Source organism: Stegostoma tigrinum, chromosome 18, assembly GCF_030684315.1.
Source record: "Stegostoma tigrinum isolate sSteTig4 chromosome 18, sSteTig4.hap1, whole genome shotgun sequence".
NCBI lineage: Eukaryota > Metazoa > Chordata > Chondrichthyes > Orectolobiformes > Stegostomatidae > Stegostoma > Stegostoma tigrinum.
The window spans coordinates 21544965-21562497 of NC_081371.1; the positions used below are offsets into that span (position 1 = coordinate 21544965).

The 17533-nt window shown below is 41.6% G+C and overlaps 1 protein-coding gene across 3 annotated transcripts in view; it reads left to right on the forward strand.

Annotated features, from left to right (window-relative positions):
* wnt5b (wingless-type MMTV integration site family, member 5b) overlaps window positions 1-17533 on the forward strand; it is a 137904-nt gene that overhangs the window by 12143 nt on the left and 108228 nt on the right. The window contains exon 1 of one of the 3 annotated variants that reach the window (XM_048548442.2): window positions 2646-3909. The exons of 1 other annotated variant lie outside the window; for it this stretch is intronic. In XM_048548442.2, coding sequence (XP_048404399.1) covers window positions 3904-3909 — 6 coding nt within the window. In that variant the 5' untranslated portion in view covers window positions 2646-3903. Of the gene's footprint in view, window positions 1-2645; window positions 3910-4960; window positions 5186-17533 lie in introns of those variants that run through there. One more of the 3 variants, XM_048548441.1, reaches the window with a different exon arrangement.

The following is a 17533-nucleotide window of genomic DNA, read 5'->3' on the forward strand; positions in this document are numbered from 1 at the left end:
ATAAACTGGGGTTATTTTCCTTAGAGCAGAGAAGGCTGACATGACACCTGATTGTGGTGTAGAAAGTCCTGAGGGACATAGACAGGCTAGATATGGAGAAAAGTGTATCCCTATCTACCAGAGGGCACAGTTTTAATGCAAGGAGCAGGAGGTTTAGAAGAAATTTGAAGATATTTTCTTCTCACTCAGAGGGGTGTGGATACCTGGAACTCTCTGTCTCAAAGATTGGTCGAGGGAACCATGAAGACTTTGAGAACGGTTGAGATGAGCACTTGATTGCCACAGTGTACAATGCAATGGGCCAAGTGTTGGAAAATGGGATGAGAAAAGATGGATGTTTGATGACCTGTGAGATAGGATGGGCCAAAGGATCTCTTCCCGTGTTGTAAATACTCTATGATTCTCCTTCACTGAAAACAGCACGATGTATCTGGTCGCCCGTGCTCGCCAGTCCCATCATCGACTAATTCGTTAGCTCCTGTGGGTACATGAAATCCAAGCATTAACTTGAGAGCAGAGACCAAACAAGATTTAGACGTAAACCGGTTCACGTGTTGAATATGTTAATTCCTGTAGTTGTAATGTACATTTCTTTGGTCTATGTTACTTGTTTATTTCGTGAATTAGTAGCGTCGAAAACTTCGTTTTTACCAAGCCAAAGTATGTTTGATAATGGGACATTTTAGTTTGTGTTGTGCTGCGTACCTACCATTGTCGCACCACAAAACAATTGTAAGCTTCAACCAAATTGACAAGCAGGCGAAAAAAAGGGGTGAAACAAATATCTTCGCACCAAAATAACCCATCGTAAGTGAGTTGGTGTAATCAAAATATGTACAAAAATGATCTTCCGACTTCGAAAACTGGTGCAACTTTTGAATTCAAACATATTAGGAGTGTCTGAATGATTCAGGACGATTGAAACATCTCAATCAGCTTGTTGTGACACATCTCTGGAGCCGGTAGAAATTGAAGACAGGCCTCCTTGAAGTGCCTACTACCACGGCAGCACAAGAACTCTTCCAACAACAGAAACTCTTGCTCACGGGTCTCTTGATATATGGCCTCGATTGAATGACCGACAGACGTTACTTAAAAAATAAAGCGAATAATAATTTGTAAAGATTCACCGTTTTCATTGGAACGCAGATGTATATTTTCCTTGGACGTTACTTTTAAGAACAGGAAGTCCTATCATCTTCTCTTAGAAATGTGATAGAGTGCTGGCCGAGACCGTCAGAGAACGTGGCAAATGGTTTAAATACAGCCAGAAGGAGGAATATGCCTTAATCACGAACGCACGTGAGCAAAGCACTCTGTGTAACTTGAACCAATTATTCACGTATAAACGCACGGACATATGTGCATAGACGTGTATCAGGACATACTTACATTAATGTAGTTGTATTATATATTTCCGTTTGTGCACTTGAACTCATTATACACGTGTAAGTAAAGTATAACTTGGTGTCTGTGCACTCGCGCTTGTCATGATAAAATCCATACCTGTACTGATACCGTGTGGATAACATTCACATGAATACTATTAAGTACAACAGGTCTGGCAGCATCTGTGAAGAAAAAAAAGTGTTAACGTTTCGGGTCCGGTGGGAGTTCTGAGGAAGGGTCACCGGACCTGAAACATTAACTCTTGTTTTCTCCTTCACAGACGCTGCCAGACCTGCTGAGCTTTGTCAGCAACTTTGTTTTTGTTCCTGATTTACAGCATCCTCAGTTCTTTCGGTTTTTAATACTATTATGTATCTGTGCGCAGTATATTACAATTTTCCGAAACACTTTACTGAAGAATAAACTATTTTCTGTTATCTTTTAAGTAACTCAGCTGATCAATTCATGGAACGTGGAAATTCGACAGTAACCACACAAAGTAATTGGAGAACTCCTCAAGATCTTCAAGGGACTAATAAATGTGAAATAAAAGATATTCAGAAACTTAGATTTTCAAAGAAAAGAAATGAAAACAATTTAGTATAACATGGAGTATCAAATTTATTCTGATAGAAAATTCGCTGGTATTCACTTTGCGAGAAAGGCGGGAATACAATATTTCATCGTTTTTAAAATCAGATTTACTTGGCTATAATGAGAGGTAATGATTAAAAATTAGACTAACGATATCAGATCAGAGAATCTAAGGAAAATCGAGTATCAAAACTCGGCCCTAAGCACTGAGCTGACAAGAGAGGTTTGGATGATGTAGTAAGTGTGGGTGATATCCTGCGTAAGATTAGGGGCTGCCTTGAGAATTTGTGGTGATGGAATATCGAAATACGTTAACAGCTTTATCCACATATTATTTTCTGTTTATTGGCAATGTTGTGAAGACTAGGAAGACATCAAAACATACCTGAGACAGAGAATACACGAGCAGAAACTCTAGCCTACCCGGAATGTGTTGTGCTGTTAACTCTGATAAAGATGTACCAATGCTAACTCCTTCTACTTTCGAGCTTTCCATATATATATATATATATATATATGTACGTATATAAGAAATGAAGCTTTAACGGTAATGCTGCGTTTGTTTGGTGTGACTTCATATTGGAAATCCGGGACAGTCTCGCTTTAAAGGCGTTAACCTGCCAATGGGCTGTGCGCAAGGCGAGCAGTGCGCAGGCGCGACGTTGGGGCTCAGGTAGCAGTGTCAGTGGCAGTTCGGGAGTAGCGCTTTGTCAAAGTGCTCAGTCCAAGTGGAGCAGCCTGACCGGCAGCGAGCGACCCTCAGCACAGAGGACGGAAAGCGGGCACAGCGTCCCCTGCACGAAGCCGAAACGAGACCAGCCTTCACTGATCTCAAAGGAGTGAGAGAGAGAGAAAGAAAGAAAGCGCCAGCAAGATAAAGCGGAGTTTCTTCTTAAAAAGGCAGCAACAATTGAAAAAGAAGTTTTTGAAAACTTTTACGAAACGTTGTAGAAGTTTGCACGTTCAACTGTTGGTGCACTTCAGAGCTGTACCTGGCCCCGATTGACAGTGGACGTCGGTTAAACATAATTCTTGGACTGCTGGATATGTTACTTTGTCACATCGAGGGGTGCATGTGTGAACCAAAATAGCTAGTTGGTGAAAACTGGCAATTCGAGAGGACAGCCGAGTGACCGCAGCTCGGCGCTCTGCAACTGGGCATTTAATCGGTTTACTGCTGCTGGAGAAAGTTACTAAAAACTAAACCGGACCGAACACTCGGGAGAGTAGATACTTCAGTGATTTATTTTCTTCCCTTTGATTTGTTTCGAGTGGATTCACGTTTTCAGCATTTTCTGAGCAATCCCTGTGAGAGCCAGTCGTGAAATGGCTGCACCGCGCTCCAACACTGCAAGGCTCTGACAGACCAGGCTGCTACACAGCAGTACAAACTCTCACTGATGAAGTGACACTCGATTTGATAAAAAAAATTGTCTCTCAGGTAACTTAGTCTACGGCTCGAGGGAAGGTACAATAACGTTAAAAATCAAACATAAAACCGAGGGACAAGCTTGGAACCCTTAAAGCTAACAGAAGTGGGATAAAGCGGTAAAGGACGGCAAGTACCAGCACTGCAGTGACAAAAAAGGAGGAAGAGATCAACCAACTGTATGAGAGGGAGAATTGAGAAGAAAAGTTCAAGGGTTGGAACGGGAGGTTGAGGAGCACGGATCCTGTCCTGCGCTGGGGTTGGGTGGAGTTATGGATGTAAGCCTGAAAGAGTTTCAATAACAGGTGCAATGCTCACACAGTCCAACTCGATTCCTCCATCTGCCCTGGGCTCCTGAGAACCAACTGCTCCGTCCGTGCTCACCCTGACTGTTTCATTCTGACAGTTGTCTTCGATACAGCAGCACATTAGAGAAACCCTGATTAATCCCAACAGCCTGGATATTTACCCAGGGTATCCTGAACCTGAAAATGCAGGTGAGTGTTTACCTCTCCTCTGCTCCATTTCTTTTCATGAAGCTAGAGCTCTAAAAATGAGTGAGGTACCATAGATGGAGATGTAACGTTAGTTTGGCGTTGAAAGTGGTCTTATTGTTGCCGTTTGTACCTCACAGCAGAATGCTGCAGAACGAGTACAGTGTGGTTGTCGCATCATACAGATGTTAGTTTGACTTTGTTTGGAGTTTGTGCTTGTAGGTTTGAGACAGAACGTTGATAATATATCTTTATCACTCAACCAATCGATCCCACTTTAACCTGCATATGACGTTTACAATTGCATTTCTCCAATGGAAGTCATTTTATTACTGTCCCTAGTCAATCTCTGGTTTTACATGAGTTCACATCTTCAAAAGTATTTCATTGAATCTGTGATTTCAACAGACTGGAACGAGGAGCCCCTGGAAAGAAAATATCAGGCTTAAAATAGTTACATGTCGTTTAAAGTTTCCTTCAATATCTTATTCAACCGGTACCTTGTTTTTACAAACACATTACCTCCTCGTATTCCATGCATTTGTTCAACTTTAAACATAGTCAGACACGCCAGTCGAATTTGAATTTTGCTGCGTGGTTCTTCTCGATACAGTAGCTTTTATGGACCAAAATATTGGGTGGTCATTCCCAAGGCATAATGGACGACCACAGCATGGACTGTCAGTTTGAGGGCATTTTGACACCGCCCCCAACAAAAAAAACAAATCTCCGTTGCAGCCAGGGAAGAGAGTGATTTGACATGGGTTTCTCCCTCGGGCAGTGCCACCCATGTGCCTACTAGCTGCCCTGTGATCGCCGTTGTGCTGAGGTTGGCTATCCTGGATGCTTGTTGTATTGATCGGGACGGATACGGACATTTAAGAGGGGCTGTTTACACTGAAACCTGCGAGTGGCAGCCGCTCTCAGTGACCGGCCTGAGATTGATCGGTCTTTCTGTGAGTGTGGATGTGTGTGCACGGAGAGGAGGCCCTGAGAGTCGGTTTCCAGACCACCCTCCCCGCCCCCACAGTCCAGCCAGCTGATTGAGCTCTGTTCCCTTTGTGGGCGGGCATGCTGGACAGTCCCGTACTCCGTGCGGATCAGTCCGTGGCTCCAACACATTTTCTAGCTCATGGATCACTTCAGAAAGTCCTTTAAACAAACAGCCGAGACTGGGAGTACTGCTCTCAAAATGTCGCGTTCCACCACCAACTCTAAGCAGCTCAGGGATTTCATCAAACTTCACACCGGTGGCTTTGTGAGAACACCCGTTACATCTGTGAGTGCGAATGTTGTTTGTCGCTAAACCTTGTAGACCGCTAAATAACTACTTGATGCTGAAGTCAAGGTTTTTTTAAAAAAGAATTTAGAACTACCACATTAAACAACAGCCATCTTTCTAAGACTTTAAAAGGACTTAGACTCCAATTTTTTTTTGAAATGCTGCTGGAAGTTCTTTCCAGACGTAGAGATTCACACGGTAGATAGGTGAAGTATTTGAAATGGTTCAGATAAAGGAGATGTTGTTCGGTATTGTTGATTAAAACCAGACCCGCGCGCAGTCAGTCTGCGGGCCATGGTTCAGACAAGTCGCCCTCCTTTTCGCTGAGAGCCGCTCATTCCCGGTCCATCGCTGCTGTCCCCTCAGCTCACTACCGGGCCATGGTCAGCTCGTTGCCGGGCCATGCTCAGCTCACTACCGGGCCATGCTCAGCTCGGTGCCAGTCTAACCGCTGGGCGGCTGTAGTTTAGAGATAGACAGTTAACCGGTGTTTGGGCTTTAGAACTCTGACACGAACGCCAAATAGAAACAACCTGGTGGCAACACTACATTTTGTTACAGTTTGGTGTTCTCACAGTGTTGCTCACGGACTACTCATGGGCCACAATTTTTTTTACAATGGAAGCTAGTTGTTTTAAATCCACTTGAGTCCTACAGTTGAATGGTTTACCTGCGAAATAGATCAGAAGTGATCCCGTAGGTTTGTTCACAATGAGGGTAAGTCTGCTCGACCGATTGCCAGTATTCAAAACCCAGTCTTCAACACATTATCAAAAAAATTACATTGTACTTCGTAAGTATGTGCTAGGGCAAGGAAAAAGATAACTACAACTGTAGGGAAATTCTTTCTGTAAATGCACGATTCAACATTGTTTTCTCTGGAAACGTTCGTTAAAATGATCGGTCTGTAAATGCTCCGAAGTGAACCTACTTCGAGTGGTTTAGGTCAAACCAACGAAGCTTGAAATACGAAAGTGGCCGAAACTCATGCAGCAAAGCAGAGAGTAAAGGGAGATTCCAGAAAACCAATCGTATCCAGGTTCTTCAGATGCAAAACCAAGTTCATTCATCCACAGAACTTTCTGAATTCGCATGATCGGATTTCAAAAAGTACTGAAATCCCAGAGCGAACCTGTAGTGAATGTTGCCTCTCGCTGGCAGAACTCTGTAACTGCAGACCAGCCCTGGTCAGACTGAAACATGGTGGGGTGTTGGGAACACTTTTCTCCCTACCGGTGTTGTAACTATGCGACAGTCAGGCAGCATAACATACCGGTTCATTTCGTACGTAATCTTTTAACTGTAGACCCCTAGGGTTTGATGCAGAAAAAATGCAAATCGCCTAAATGATCGATAATTGTTTAATGTTGGGTTACATCGCACAGTATTATCCATTTCCGGTTATATATAAATCTTGATCGAGTTGCGCAATGCTAATTAATCTCCAGTCAACCCATTCCACAGAAATCCCGTTCCAATTACTCAATTCCAATGGACCGTCTGCTCCCGAAACAGAGAACCTGCAATCCCGTTACCCTTTGTCCCAATCCATGTTGAGTCCACAGAAATCCAGATTCACTTGTTCCATCTTTCATTACCACTTTCTGGCGTTTTGATCTAGATCTGTTGGAACTGTGATGTGAAATTCCACCGACCAGACCACAAATGATCAGGGTTCAATCTCCCAGCCAATGCTAAATTTGTGCAGGGATTTCCGTTCACATTCCTCGGCTCCAGAAGAGGAAACGAGCCAAGTTGCTGATGACTCCCCAGAGACCCCTGTTGGATAGTGCATTTGTCTGAATTTTGGGTGAGCAGTGGAGTGGGCTCGGCTGTGCTGCCACCGGTGGTCAGGGAAATCAGCCAGCACTTCATGTCGGAGCTCACACATGAATAATGATGGTGTTCTGGAGGTTAGCGGGTTGTCTGTAAAATGTACATCAGCTTCAGTCGAGGGGAAAATGCCAAACAAAAGAAATGCCTGGTGAAGCCCTGTGAACATCTATCTTTCCTGTTCATTGCTCTATTAAAAATAACAAAGTTGATACACCCAGAGCATCTGAGGCAGATGTTTAATTTTCATACGCTTACCAAAAATATGAGGGAATGTGTGGAAAAAAGTTACTTACATTTTGATCTCTGTTTTCTGAAACATTGAATTCAAAATTCAAATCATTAACCCCTACCTGACCACTTTCCTACTTGAAGTCATAGAGGTGTACAGCACAGACTCTACGATCCAACTCATCCATGCTGACCAAAAATCCTAGATTAATCTGGTCACATTTGCCAGCATTTGGCCCATATCCCTCTAACCCATTCCTATTCATATAATCATCCAAATGCCTTTTAAATGTTGTAATTGTACCAGCCTCCACCACTTCCTCCAGCAGTTCATTCCATACATGCACCACCCTCTGTGTGAAAAAGTTGCCCCTCAGGTCCCTTTTAAATCTTTCCCATCTTACCTTAAACCTATACCCTCCAGTTTTTGACTCCAACACCCTAGGGAAAAGACCTTGTCTATTCACCATATCCGTGCACCTCATGATTCTATAAACCTTTATAAGATCATCCCTCAGCCTCCAACATTCCAGGGAAAATAGCACCAGCCTATTCTGCGCCTGCCTATAACTCAAACCCTCCAACTGTGGCAATATCCTTGCAAATCTTCTCTGAATCCTTTCAAGTTCTACAATAAACTTCCTATAGCAGGGAGACCAGCGTTGCACACAGTATTTCAAAAGTGGCCTAACCAATGTCCTGTACAAGCTGCGACATGATCCCTCAACTCCTATACTCAATGCACTGACCAACAAAGACAAGCATATCAGATGCCTTCTTCACTATCCAATCTACCTGGGACTCCACTTTCAAGGAACTATGAACCTGCATTTTAAAGTCTCTTTGATCAGTTACACTGCCCAAGATCTTACCATGAAGTGTATATGTCCTGCCCTGATTTGCCTTTCCAAAATGCAACACCTCACATTTATCTAAATTAAACTCCAGTTGCCACTCCTCGGCCTGTTGGCCCATCTGATCAAGGTCCCGTTGTACTCTGAGCCAACTTCTTTGCTGTCCACTGCACCTCCAATTTTGGTGTCATCTGCAAACTTACTAACCATACCTCCTATGTTCACACCCAAATCATTGATATAAATGCTGAGAAACAGTGGACCCACCACCAATCTTTGTAGCACATCGCTGGTCACAGGCCTCCAATCTGAAAGGCAATCCTCCACCAGTGTTTTCCAGTCATGCCCTCCATCTGTAATCTTAGACTTCAGAATTTCATCTGGAAACCACTTCACTATTTTGTCACTGCTTCCCTTTCAAACCCTATCTTTTTAACAATGCTTCTTTTAGCACCATTCTACATTTCAGAGGCACTTCATTAATTGTCAAGTATTTTGGGATGCCAGAATATGAGGAAACACTATTTCAATGAAAATTTTTCTTTCTATTCTACATTTATTCTCCATGCTCCGCTTCTTCCTCAGCATTTATTCACCTTTAAATCACTGTGGGATATTTTATCAAGTACAGGTCACTGTTCAAATTGGTAAGTTCTGAATGTAAAATTGTCTGTGTTAGAAGAACTTCACTCTGTGTCTAGGTAGACTGTTGATCCCCTGTTAATCATAAGAATTTAAAGAGTGAACATCAACAATGTTTACATTTCACTTAGCTACAATGGGTTGCAAAACAGAAGCAATGTTAGATTATATTTTTTAACCTAATATGTACTTTGGGTAATTTCACCTCTGAATTTGCATCTTTTAATTTTTTCACAGAATATGGGTGTCATTGGCTTGGCTAGTATTCCTTGCAAGTCTCTAATTACCTTTGAGAAGGTGGTGGTGAGCAGCCTTCTAAACTGCTGCAGTTCACGTTTAGGTACAGCTAAAGTGCTATTATGAAGGGAGTTCCTGGAATTTGAACCCAGAAAAAGTGAAAGTGATATTGTTCTAAGTCAGGATGATGTATGGTTTGGAAGGGAACTTGAAGCAGTGGTGTTCCCATATATCTGCTGCCATTGTTGCTTGAGATGGTAGAGGCCATGAGTTTGGATGGTGCTGTCAAAGGAGTCTTCCTGAGTTGCTACAGTGTGTCTTGTAGATGGTACACACTACTACCACTGCATTGGTGGAAGGAGTGAGTGAATGTTGAAATATTGGATTCAAGGATTATGCAGCATCCTGGATGGTATTGAACGTCTTGAATGTTGATGGAGCTGTACTCATCCAGGCAAGTGAAGAATATTCCATCATTCTGCTGACTTGTACTTTGAACATGGTAGATAAAGAGACAGGAGGTAAGTTACTCGTGTAGAATTCTCAGCTTCTGTCTGCTCTGGATTCCTTTGAATGTCAACAGGTAATGCTTATATTCTCTCTTGTTGGAGACGGTAATTGACTGGCATTTGCATGACATGAATGTTATTTGTCAAATATCAGTCCAAGTCTAAATGTTGTCTCTTTCTGCACTTTGGCCACAGACTGCCTCAGTAACTGAGGTGGCACAAATGGTATCACACATTGTGCAATCATTAGTGAATATTCCCATTTCTGACTTTGTGACTGACGAGAGCTAATTGACAAAGCACCTGAAAGTTGTTGGACCTAGAACACTAGCCTGCAGAACTCCTGCAATAATGTTCCACCAGTCGAGATGGTTGATCTTGGTCAACCACAGCCATCTTCCTTTGTGCTAGGTATGTTTCAAATTAACAGACTATTCCACATCCCACACCACCCCCCTCCCCTGCCACCTGATCCTTATTGACTCATTACCCAAGTGCCACGTTTGGTCAACTGCGATCTTGATATCAAGAGCAGCCACTCTCACCGCACCTCTGGAGTTCAACTCTTTGTCCATGTTTAGAGCAAAGCTTTAATGAGCTTGGGAGCTTAGTGTCTCTGGTGCAAACCACTCAGAGTGTTTGTGAGCAGATTATTACTCAGCGTTGCCACTTGATAGCATAGTCAATTACCTCTTCCATCACTTTGCTGATGATCAACAGCTGACTTATGGGGCAGTAATTGGCTACATTGAATTTGTCCTGCTTTTCATGGACAGCGCACTCCTGGGAAATTTTTCATGTTGCTCGGTAGAATCGGAACAGCTTGGAATAGGGCTCACCTAGTTCTGAAGCACATATTTAAATACTATTGCTGAATGTTGTCAGGGATCATAACCGTTGCTATGTCTTCAGTCATTTCTTGTGTCATCTGGAGTGAATTAAATTGACTGAAGATTGACATTTCTATTGCTGGCAAACTCAAGAGGAAGCCAAGGTGAATCATCTGCTTGGATTCCTGGCTGTATATTGTTGCTAATGCTTTTGCCCTTCCATCATTTCCACTCCCCCCACCCCCCACCACCATCAAGGATGGGATTTGATGCACACCATTTCATTTCACCAAATATAACTGTGTGAATGAACTAGAGCAGTGTGTGTGTGCATGTGCATAACACACACTGGTGGCTCTGTGTGTTAATGAGCATGAAAGAGTAATTGAGTGCATGAGCAAACTAGTGAGCGCAGTCTGATGCATATGTGAACATCTTAATCTCATGGGATATTCAGTTTTACTCATGATTTTGATGCTAATTAAGTTGTGTATTTTTAGACAAAAAATTAATGAGGAGCTTTGAACAGTCTTGAAAGAAGCTGTGAAATATTAAGAATAAGTTTTCTGTGTAATAGTAGCTACCTCAAATAACCAAATAAAATTTCAGGATTATTATTAAACACATAAAAAGCTGATGGATCTTGCCTTGTATCTTCTTCATCTGGTTTCAGTGGCATGCCATGCATGGATTTAAAGCCTAAACAAAACTTAACTACAGTGCAATTACATTGCCACTTTCACATCAATGCAATGTTGTTCACCAAAAGTCCATTATTACTTACTTTCAATGCGGTGACTTGAATCTAACTTTCATAAAATGTGTTTTTAATTTTAAATGTTTTACTGCTCTGACCTGACTGGTGCTGAACTTTGAGTGTTATTTCAGCTGGATTCATCCAGTAAAGTGGTGAGTATTCCATCAAACTCCGAACCTGAGACTTGTAGACGATGTAGAGATTTCAGCTACCAGGAGATGAGCCACTTGCTACAGAATAACTAGATTCTGTGTGACCTTTGTATGAAAATGACTGGGAATGCATCTGGTCATTGGTAACTCAACATATTGATTCTGACAGACTTCATTATGGTGGTACTATTGATTATCAGGGGAAAAGATTGTATTATTTATTGTGCAAATGATATTGCATTGGAGTGCACATGCTGCAAACATTCTCTCCTACTGAGTGTTATTTAGAGCCTGTGTGGCCTATTACAGGTTGTGACTTTGACCATCAAAAAAGGACAAGAGCAATAATGTAGATGGAACACCATTACATTATATACCATCTTGAATATATATCAGTTATTCCCAAACTTTTCATATCAAGGCACACTTTGAATAAACAAATGATTCCAATACACACTCACTTTTCTCACATGTGACTCCAGAAATTTGTGCAGGTGCAGTCGATGTAGGGACACCTGATCTCGGCAGATACTGCCTTCAATAAGAGACATTGAGGCTCCAGAGGAGATAAGAAACATGGATACAGTCTTGAAGTTTTCTGAAAACTTTGCGACACACTTCTTACCTTTGTTGTGACACACCAATGTTGAAAACTTAAAGAAGTGCCTCAGTTTCTTCACTGTCCTTGAATCAAAATCTTGGAATTCCCATCTCTGATACCATTTTGCGATACCATCATCAATAATATTTCAGAAGAATGTATACAACCACATCTCAGGGGTGGGCAAAAAATAGGGCCATTCTCCACATTCTTAAGGGAAACGAGTGTTTCTCAACTTCATCATTTTTTTGAAGTATCTAGAAAACAGAAACATTTACTAGCTAATTAATTTTTTATAACTGATCTTAGGACTTTTAATATCTTTTTGTTGGTTATTTCATTATTGATTCACTACTTTGTTCATATACCAGCTGTATCCATTCAGAATGTGGGAGGATCGACATAGCTGGGTGGAATAGGTCACCTGGTCCATTGTGAACTCTAAAATACGGGGAAAAAACATACCGAATACAATATAAAATAACACAATTTTCTGAGAAAAGGTTGCAAGCCCCAGAGCATTCTCGGAAATATTTTTTGTGCTTAATTAATCCCGCACACTTTCAACCTCTTGAGTACTCATGTTCTTTTGTTCCTCCAGTGTGAGTAAAAGAATGGTTTAAGTTACAAATATGTATCCCCCTAGACTTACTGTATAATTACTTGTTTTGCTTTATAATATTCAAGGTCATTTTTGAGTTGTTGTTAGGGACTGTGGAAGTGTTTTCTTGCACAGTTGGTCAGATTTTGGTAATCTCACAGCTTGTATTTATGTTTACTAAATGTTTGCTGCTTGAAGTATTCATTAAAGAAAACACTAATAACATGGCGACCCATCATAGGAGAATTCCTGGGTAATTTAAGCATTTTGTTAGATTGACCAGACACAGTTTCAGATCAATTAAATCCCAATGGCAAATATCAGGATATGAGGTGAGATTAGAATCCACAAGGTGCTTATGGCATTTTAGAAATTATAAACTAGAGTCCCATTGGATTGCAAATAAAAAAAAGTGACAAAATAGTCTCATTAATTGTATGATTGCATAATTTTGTCAGTCATGTGTGGATAGATGAAAATGTAATTTTTGAAGGGAAGGATCCTGCTTGACAAACCTCCTTGATTATTTTGAATAAATAACATTCAAAATTGAGATTTTGACTGTTTATATCCAGACTCTAAAGCACTGTGTTAACATTGCACAAGCTTAAGGATATCGGTACCATAGTTTATACTTCGCAACCTGGAGAAAATTAAGGACTGGTTCAAAGAGTGAAAATATGAATAATAATTGGGGGAACCATTATCCAACTGGAAACATGCTTCTGGAAGGGCTGCCTAAAGCAAATTATATTTAAAGACCCATTTAAAAATAGAAATACAACTTGATCTAATTTTGAAATGTTTCTTAGCATTAGGATAGAAATTGTCAAATAGAATATGATTGCCTGGAAACTATAGTAAAGCTAAATAAAATTTGCAAGTGGGCAAAGTTCAATCAGTGGATTGCATTGTGCACTGAGCGATGTGATGTAGCGGGTAAGGTTGTAAGGAATGTTGAAGAGTCTAAGTCGCCACCCAAGTTGATAGTGCTGTTAAGAAGGCTTACGGTGTGTTAGGTTTTATTGGTAGAGGGATTGAGTTCCGGAGCCGTGATGTCGTGGCTGCAACTGTACAAAACGCTAGTGCGGCCTCACTTGTAATATTGCGTGCAGTTCTGGTCGCCCCATTACAGGAAGGATGTGGAAGCATTGGAAAAGGTGCAGAGGAGATTTAGCAGGATATTGCCTGGCCTGGAGCGAAAGCCGAGGGAATTGGGTCTGTTCTCATTGGAGAGAAGAAGGCTAAGAGGGGATTTAATAGAGACATACAAGATGATCAGTGGATTAGATAGGGTGGACAGTGAGAGTCTTTTTCCGAGGATGATGACATCAGCTTGTACGAGGGGGCACAGCTGCAAATTGAGGGGTGATAGATTTAAGACAGATGTCAGAGGCAGGTTCTTTACTCAGAGAGTGGTAAGGGCGTGGAATGTCCTGCCTGCCAATGTAGTTAACTCAGCCATATTAGGGGCATTTAAACAGTCCTTGGATAAGCATATGGATGATGATGGGATAGTGTAAGGGGATGAGCTTAAATTAGTTCACAGTTCAGTGCAACATCGAGGGCTGAAGGGCCTGTTCTGTGCTGTATTGTTCTATGTTCCAAAATAGACATCAAAATAGAAACAGTATACTAAGTTAAATTCCCATGTGAGTACCATAGACGGTTGACACAATCACATCAAAATAGGACCATATGTTTAGGGTGAGTGCATCTTAATTCTAATCAGTAAGCTACAAGGAAAAATGCAGTGCAAATCCAGGAAATTGGGTAGGGCATGGGGTTTAGGGTGATTGTCATGTCAGAGCTAAGAGTTGGAATTGTAATAGTTGTCCGTCTGTCTCAGGAGAGGATGGAGTGTGTCTGATGTCTATGTTCAATACATACATTGAAATCAAGAGGATAACTAGGGAGAAGGTAGGACCAGTCAAGGATAAAGGAAGGAACTTGTGCCTGGAAGAGAGAATTTGGGGGAGATCCTAAAAGCGTACTTTGCGTCAGTGTTCACGCAGGAGAAGAATATGGAGGATATGAGTTTAGGGTGGAACATGCTACTATGCTAGGGCATTTTGAGATCAAGAAAGAAGTGGTGTTGAGTCTCTTGCAGAGCATGAAGGTGAATAAGTCCCCTGGGCCCAATGGTATCTACACCAGGTTGTTGAAAAACACAAGAGAGGAGATTGCTGGGGCCTTGACCAAGGTCTTTATATCCTCGCTAGCCACTGGACAGGTCCCAGAGGACTGTTGAGTAGCTAATGTTGTTCTTCTGCTCAAGAGAGGAAATAGGGATAATCCAGGAAACTGTAGATCAGTGAGTCTATAGTTGGGAAGTGTTTGGAGAGAATCGGTGGTCGGGAAACTTTTAGAAAGTGTTCTTAGGGATAGGAATTACAATCATTTGGAAAATTATGGCCTAATTAGGGACAGTCAGCATGGCATTATGTGGGGCAGGTCATGTCTTAGTGACTTGATTGAACTTTTTGAGAAGGTGGTGAAGGTGATCAATGAGAGTAGAGCAGTGGATGTTGTCTACATGGATTTTAGTAAGACTTTCGACTTAGATCCCTCATGATAGACTTATCCAGAAGATTAAGATATTTGGAATCATGTGACTTGGCCACTTGGATTCAAAATTGGCTTGCCCGTAGAGGGCAGATGGTAGTGGTGGAAGGATTTTTTTTGGCTAGAGATTGGTGACTAGTGATGTTCCACAGGGATTCATATGGAACTCTGCTATTTGTGAATAAATATATAAATGACTTGGATAAAAACATAGATGTTCGGGCTAGTAAGTTTATGGATGACACAAAGATCCGTGGAGTTGTGGATAGTGTAGAAGGTTGTCAAGGGAAAAGGTGGAATATAGATCAGTTGTAGATATATGCAAAGAAATGGCAGATGGCATTCAGGCAAATGTGAGGTGCTGCACTTCGTGAGATCAAATGTTAAAGAAAAGTGTACAGTAAATGGCAGGATTCTGAACAGCATTGATGTGCAGAGAGATCTTGGGATTCAAGTTCACGGCTCCCTGAAAGTAGCCATGCAAGTAGATAGGGCAGTTAAGAAAGAATATGGCATGCTCGCTTTTATTGGTCAGGGCATTAAGTAAAAGAGTCAAGATGTTATGTTGCAGTTTTTTAAGACTTCAGTGAGGCTGCACTTTAGAGTATTGCATTCAATTCTGGTCACCACATTAAGGAAGGATGTGGAGGCTTTGGAGTGGGTACAGAAGAGGTTTATCAGGATGCTGCCTGGATTAGAGGATATGTGCTCTAAGGAGAGGCTAGAAAAACTGGGGTTGTTTTCTCTGGAGCTGTGGGGGCTGTGGGGAGACTTGATAGAAATATGTAAAACTATGATATGTGTAGATAGGGTTGTCAGTCAGAATCTTTCTCCCAGAGTTGAAATGTTTAATACTAGGGCACATGCATTTAAGGTGAGAGGGGGAAAGTTCGAAGTCAATGTGAGGGGCAAGTGTTTACCTAGACAGTGGTAGATGCCTGGAACACACTGCTAGGAGTGGTGATGGAGGCAGGGGTGTTTAAGCGACTTTTAGGTAAGCGCATGAAAATGCAAGGAATGGAGAGATATGGACCAAAGGTAAGCAGAAAAGATTAGTTTAATTTGGTGTCATGTTCAGCACAACATCATGGGCTGAAGGGTCTGTTCCTGTGCTGTACTGTTCTATGTTCTGTATCCCTTTTGGATCGAGCATTGTTGTAGCTGTCAAGGATGACTTGTATGGCAGTTCCATTCACAGATGGGACAGATGAATAGCCTTGGCTTGGTGTCAACTGATGTTTTCCCATCTGGCAGGCTCTCTCTCCCACCTCCAGGTTGTTTCTTCTGTTGTTGATTTTTCCAAACCCTGCTGATTGCTTGTCTTCAGGTAGCACCAAGGACTTTTCATGCATCCAACATTAAAAAACTGAAGGTATTACTCATGAACATTTTTATATTGCACAATTGGTGACATCAAGCTGATAGCAAGCTTGCTGTAGAGCATATTGTTGTGGCAATTATTCATTCAGTGTATATAGAACCCAGCGAACAGAGTCATTTCTGTATTTTTGAGATAACAAGGTGTAGAACTGAATGGTCACTGCAGGCCAAGTAGCATCAGAGAAGCAGGAAAGCTGACATTTCGGGTCTAGACCCTCCTTCAGAAAATTACAGAAAATTTTCTGAAGGAGGATCAAGACCTGAAACGTCAGCTTTCTGCTTCTCTGGTGCTGCTTGGCCTGCTGTGTTCATCCAGCTCTACACCTTGTTATCTCAAATTTTCCAGCATCGGCAGTTCCTACTATCTCTGTAACCACTTCTGTATTTTTGCTTAGTTTGCTATTGGTTCACATACGAATAATCAATTTTGACATGACAGCTGCAACCTTAGAAATTCTAATGCTGCTCTTGGTTTCAAGGAATAGGTTGCTGGTGATTGTTGCTTCAGGTATTTGAAACTTGGCAGTCTCCAGAGTGAGGTTTTCCATTGTCGTAACTTGTAGCTTTGGTCATCTGGATGCTAATTGTTGATTCAGACTGGGAGGACAAGCTGCCTCAGATGAGGTTTGCAATGGGTTGCTAATGTGGCATTATTATCAAACAAGTCATAGGCTGGGACTTTGCACTTTGGTCTTGCATTCAGCCTTACCACATTGAACAACGTGTGGTCAGCACTCTGTACAGGTAAACACCATAATTTGTATCACTGAAAGCATACAATTGTAATAAAGTGTCCAATTGTACAAGTATACAATAGTGTACAATAGTACAAAGCGTAGTCATATTCTTTGGCAAAGAATGTGCAAAAGTGGGTTGGTGCCAGGTCACAGCCCTGCTTTATTCCACTGTGGATTTTGAAAGTGTCTGATGTTGCTCCATTGTAACTGAAGGAATTCTGCATGTTCTTGAAGAAAGAAGCCCAGGAGTTGAGTTGGGCTGCCTATGTTACACAGTATTTTGAAGAGTCTGTCTCTTTTTATGTAAAGTCTATGAAAATAGTGTAGAATAATCTGTATTTCTGTGGCATTTCTTCTGTAACTGCCAAAGTGAGGAAGTAATGTCAGTTGTTAATCTACCAGCTCTGATGTGACAT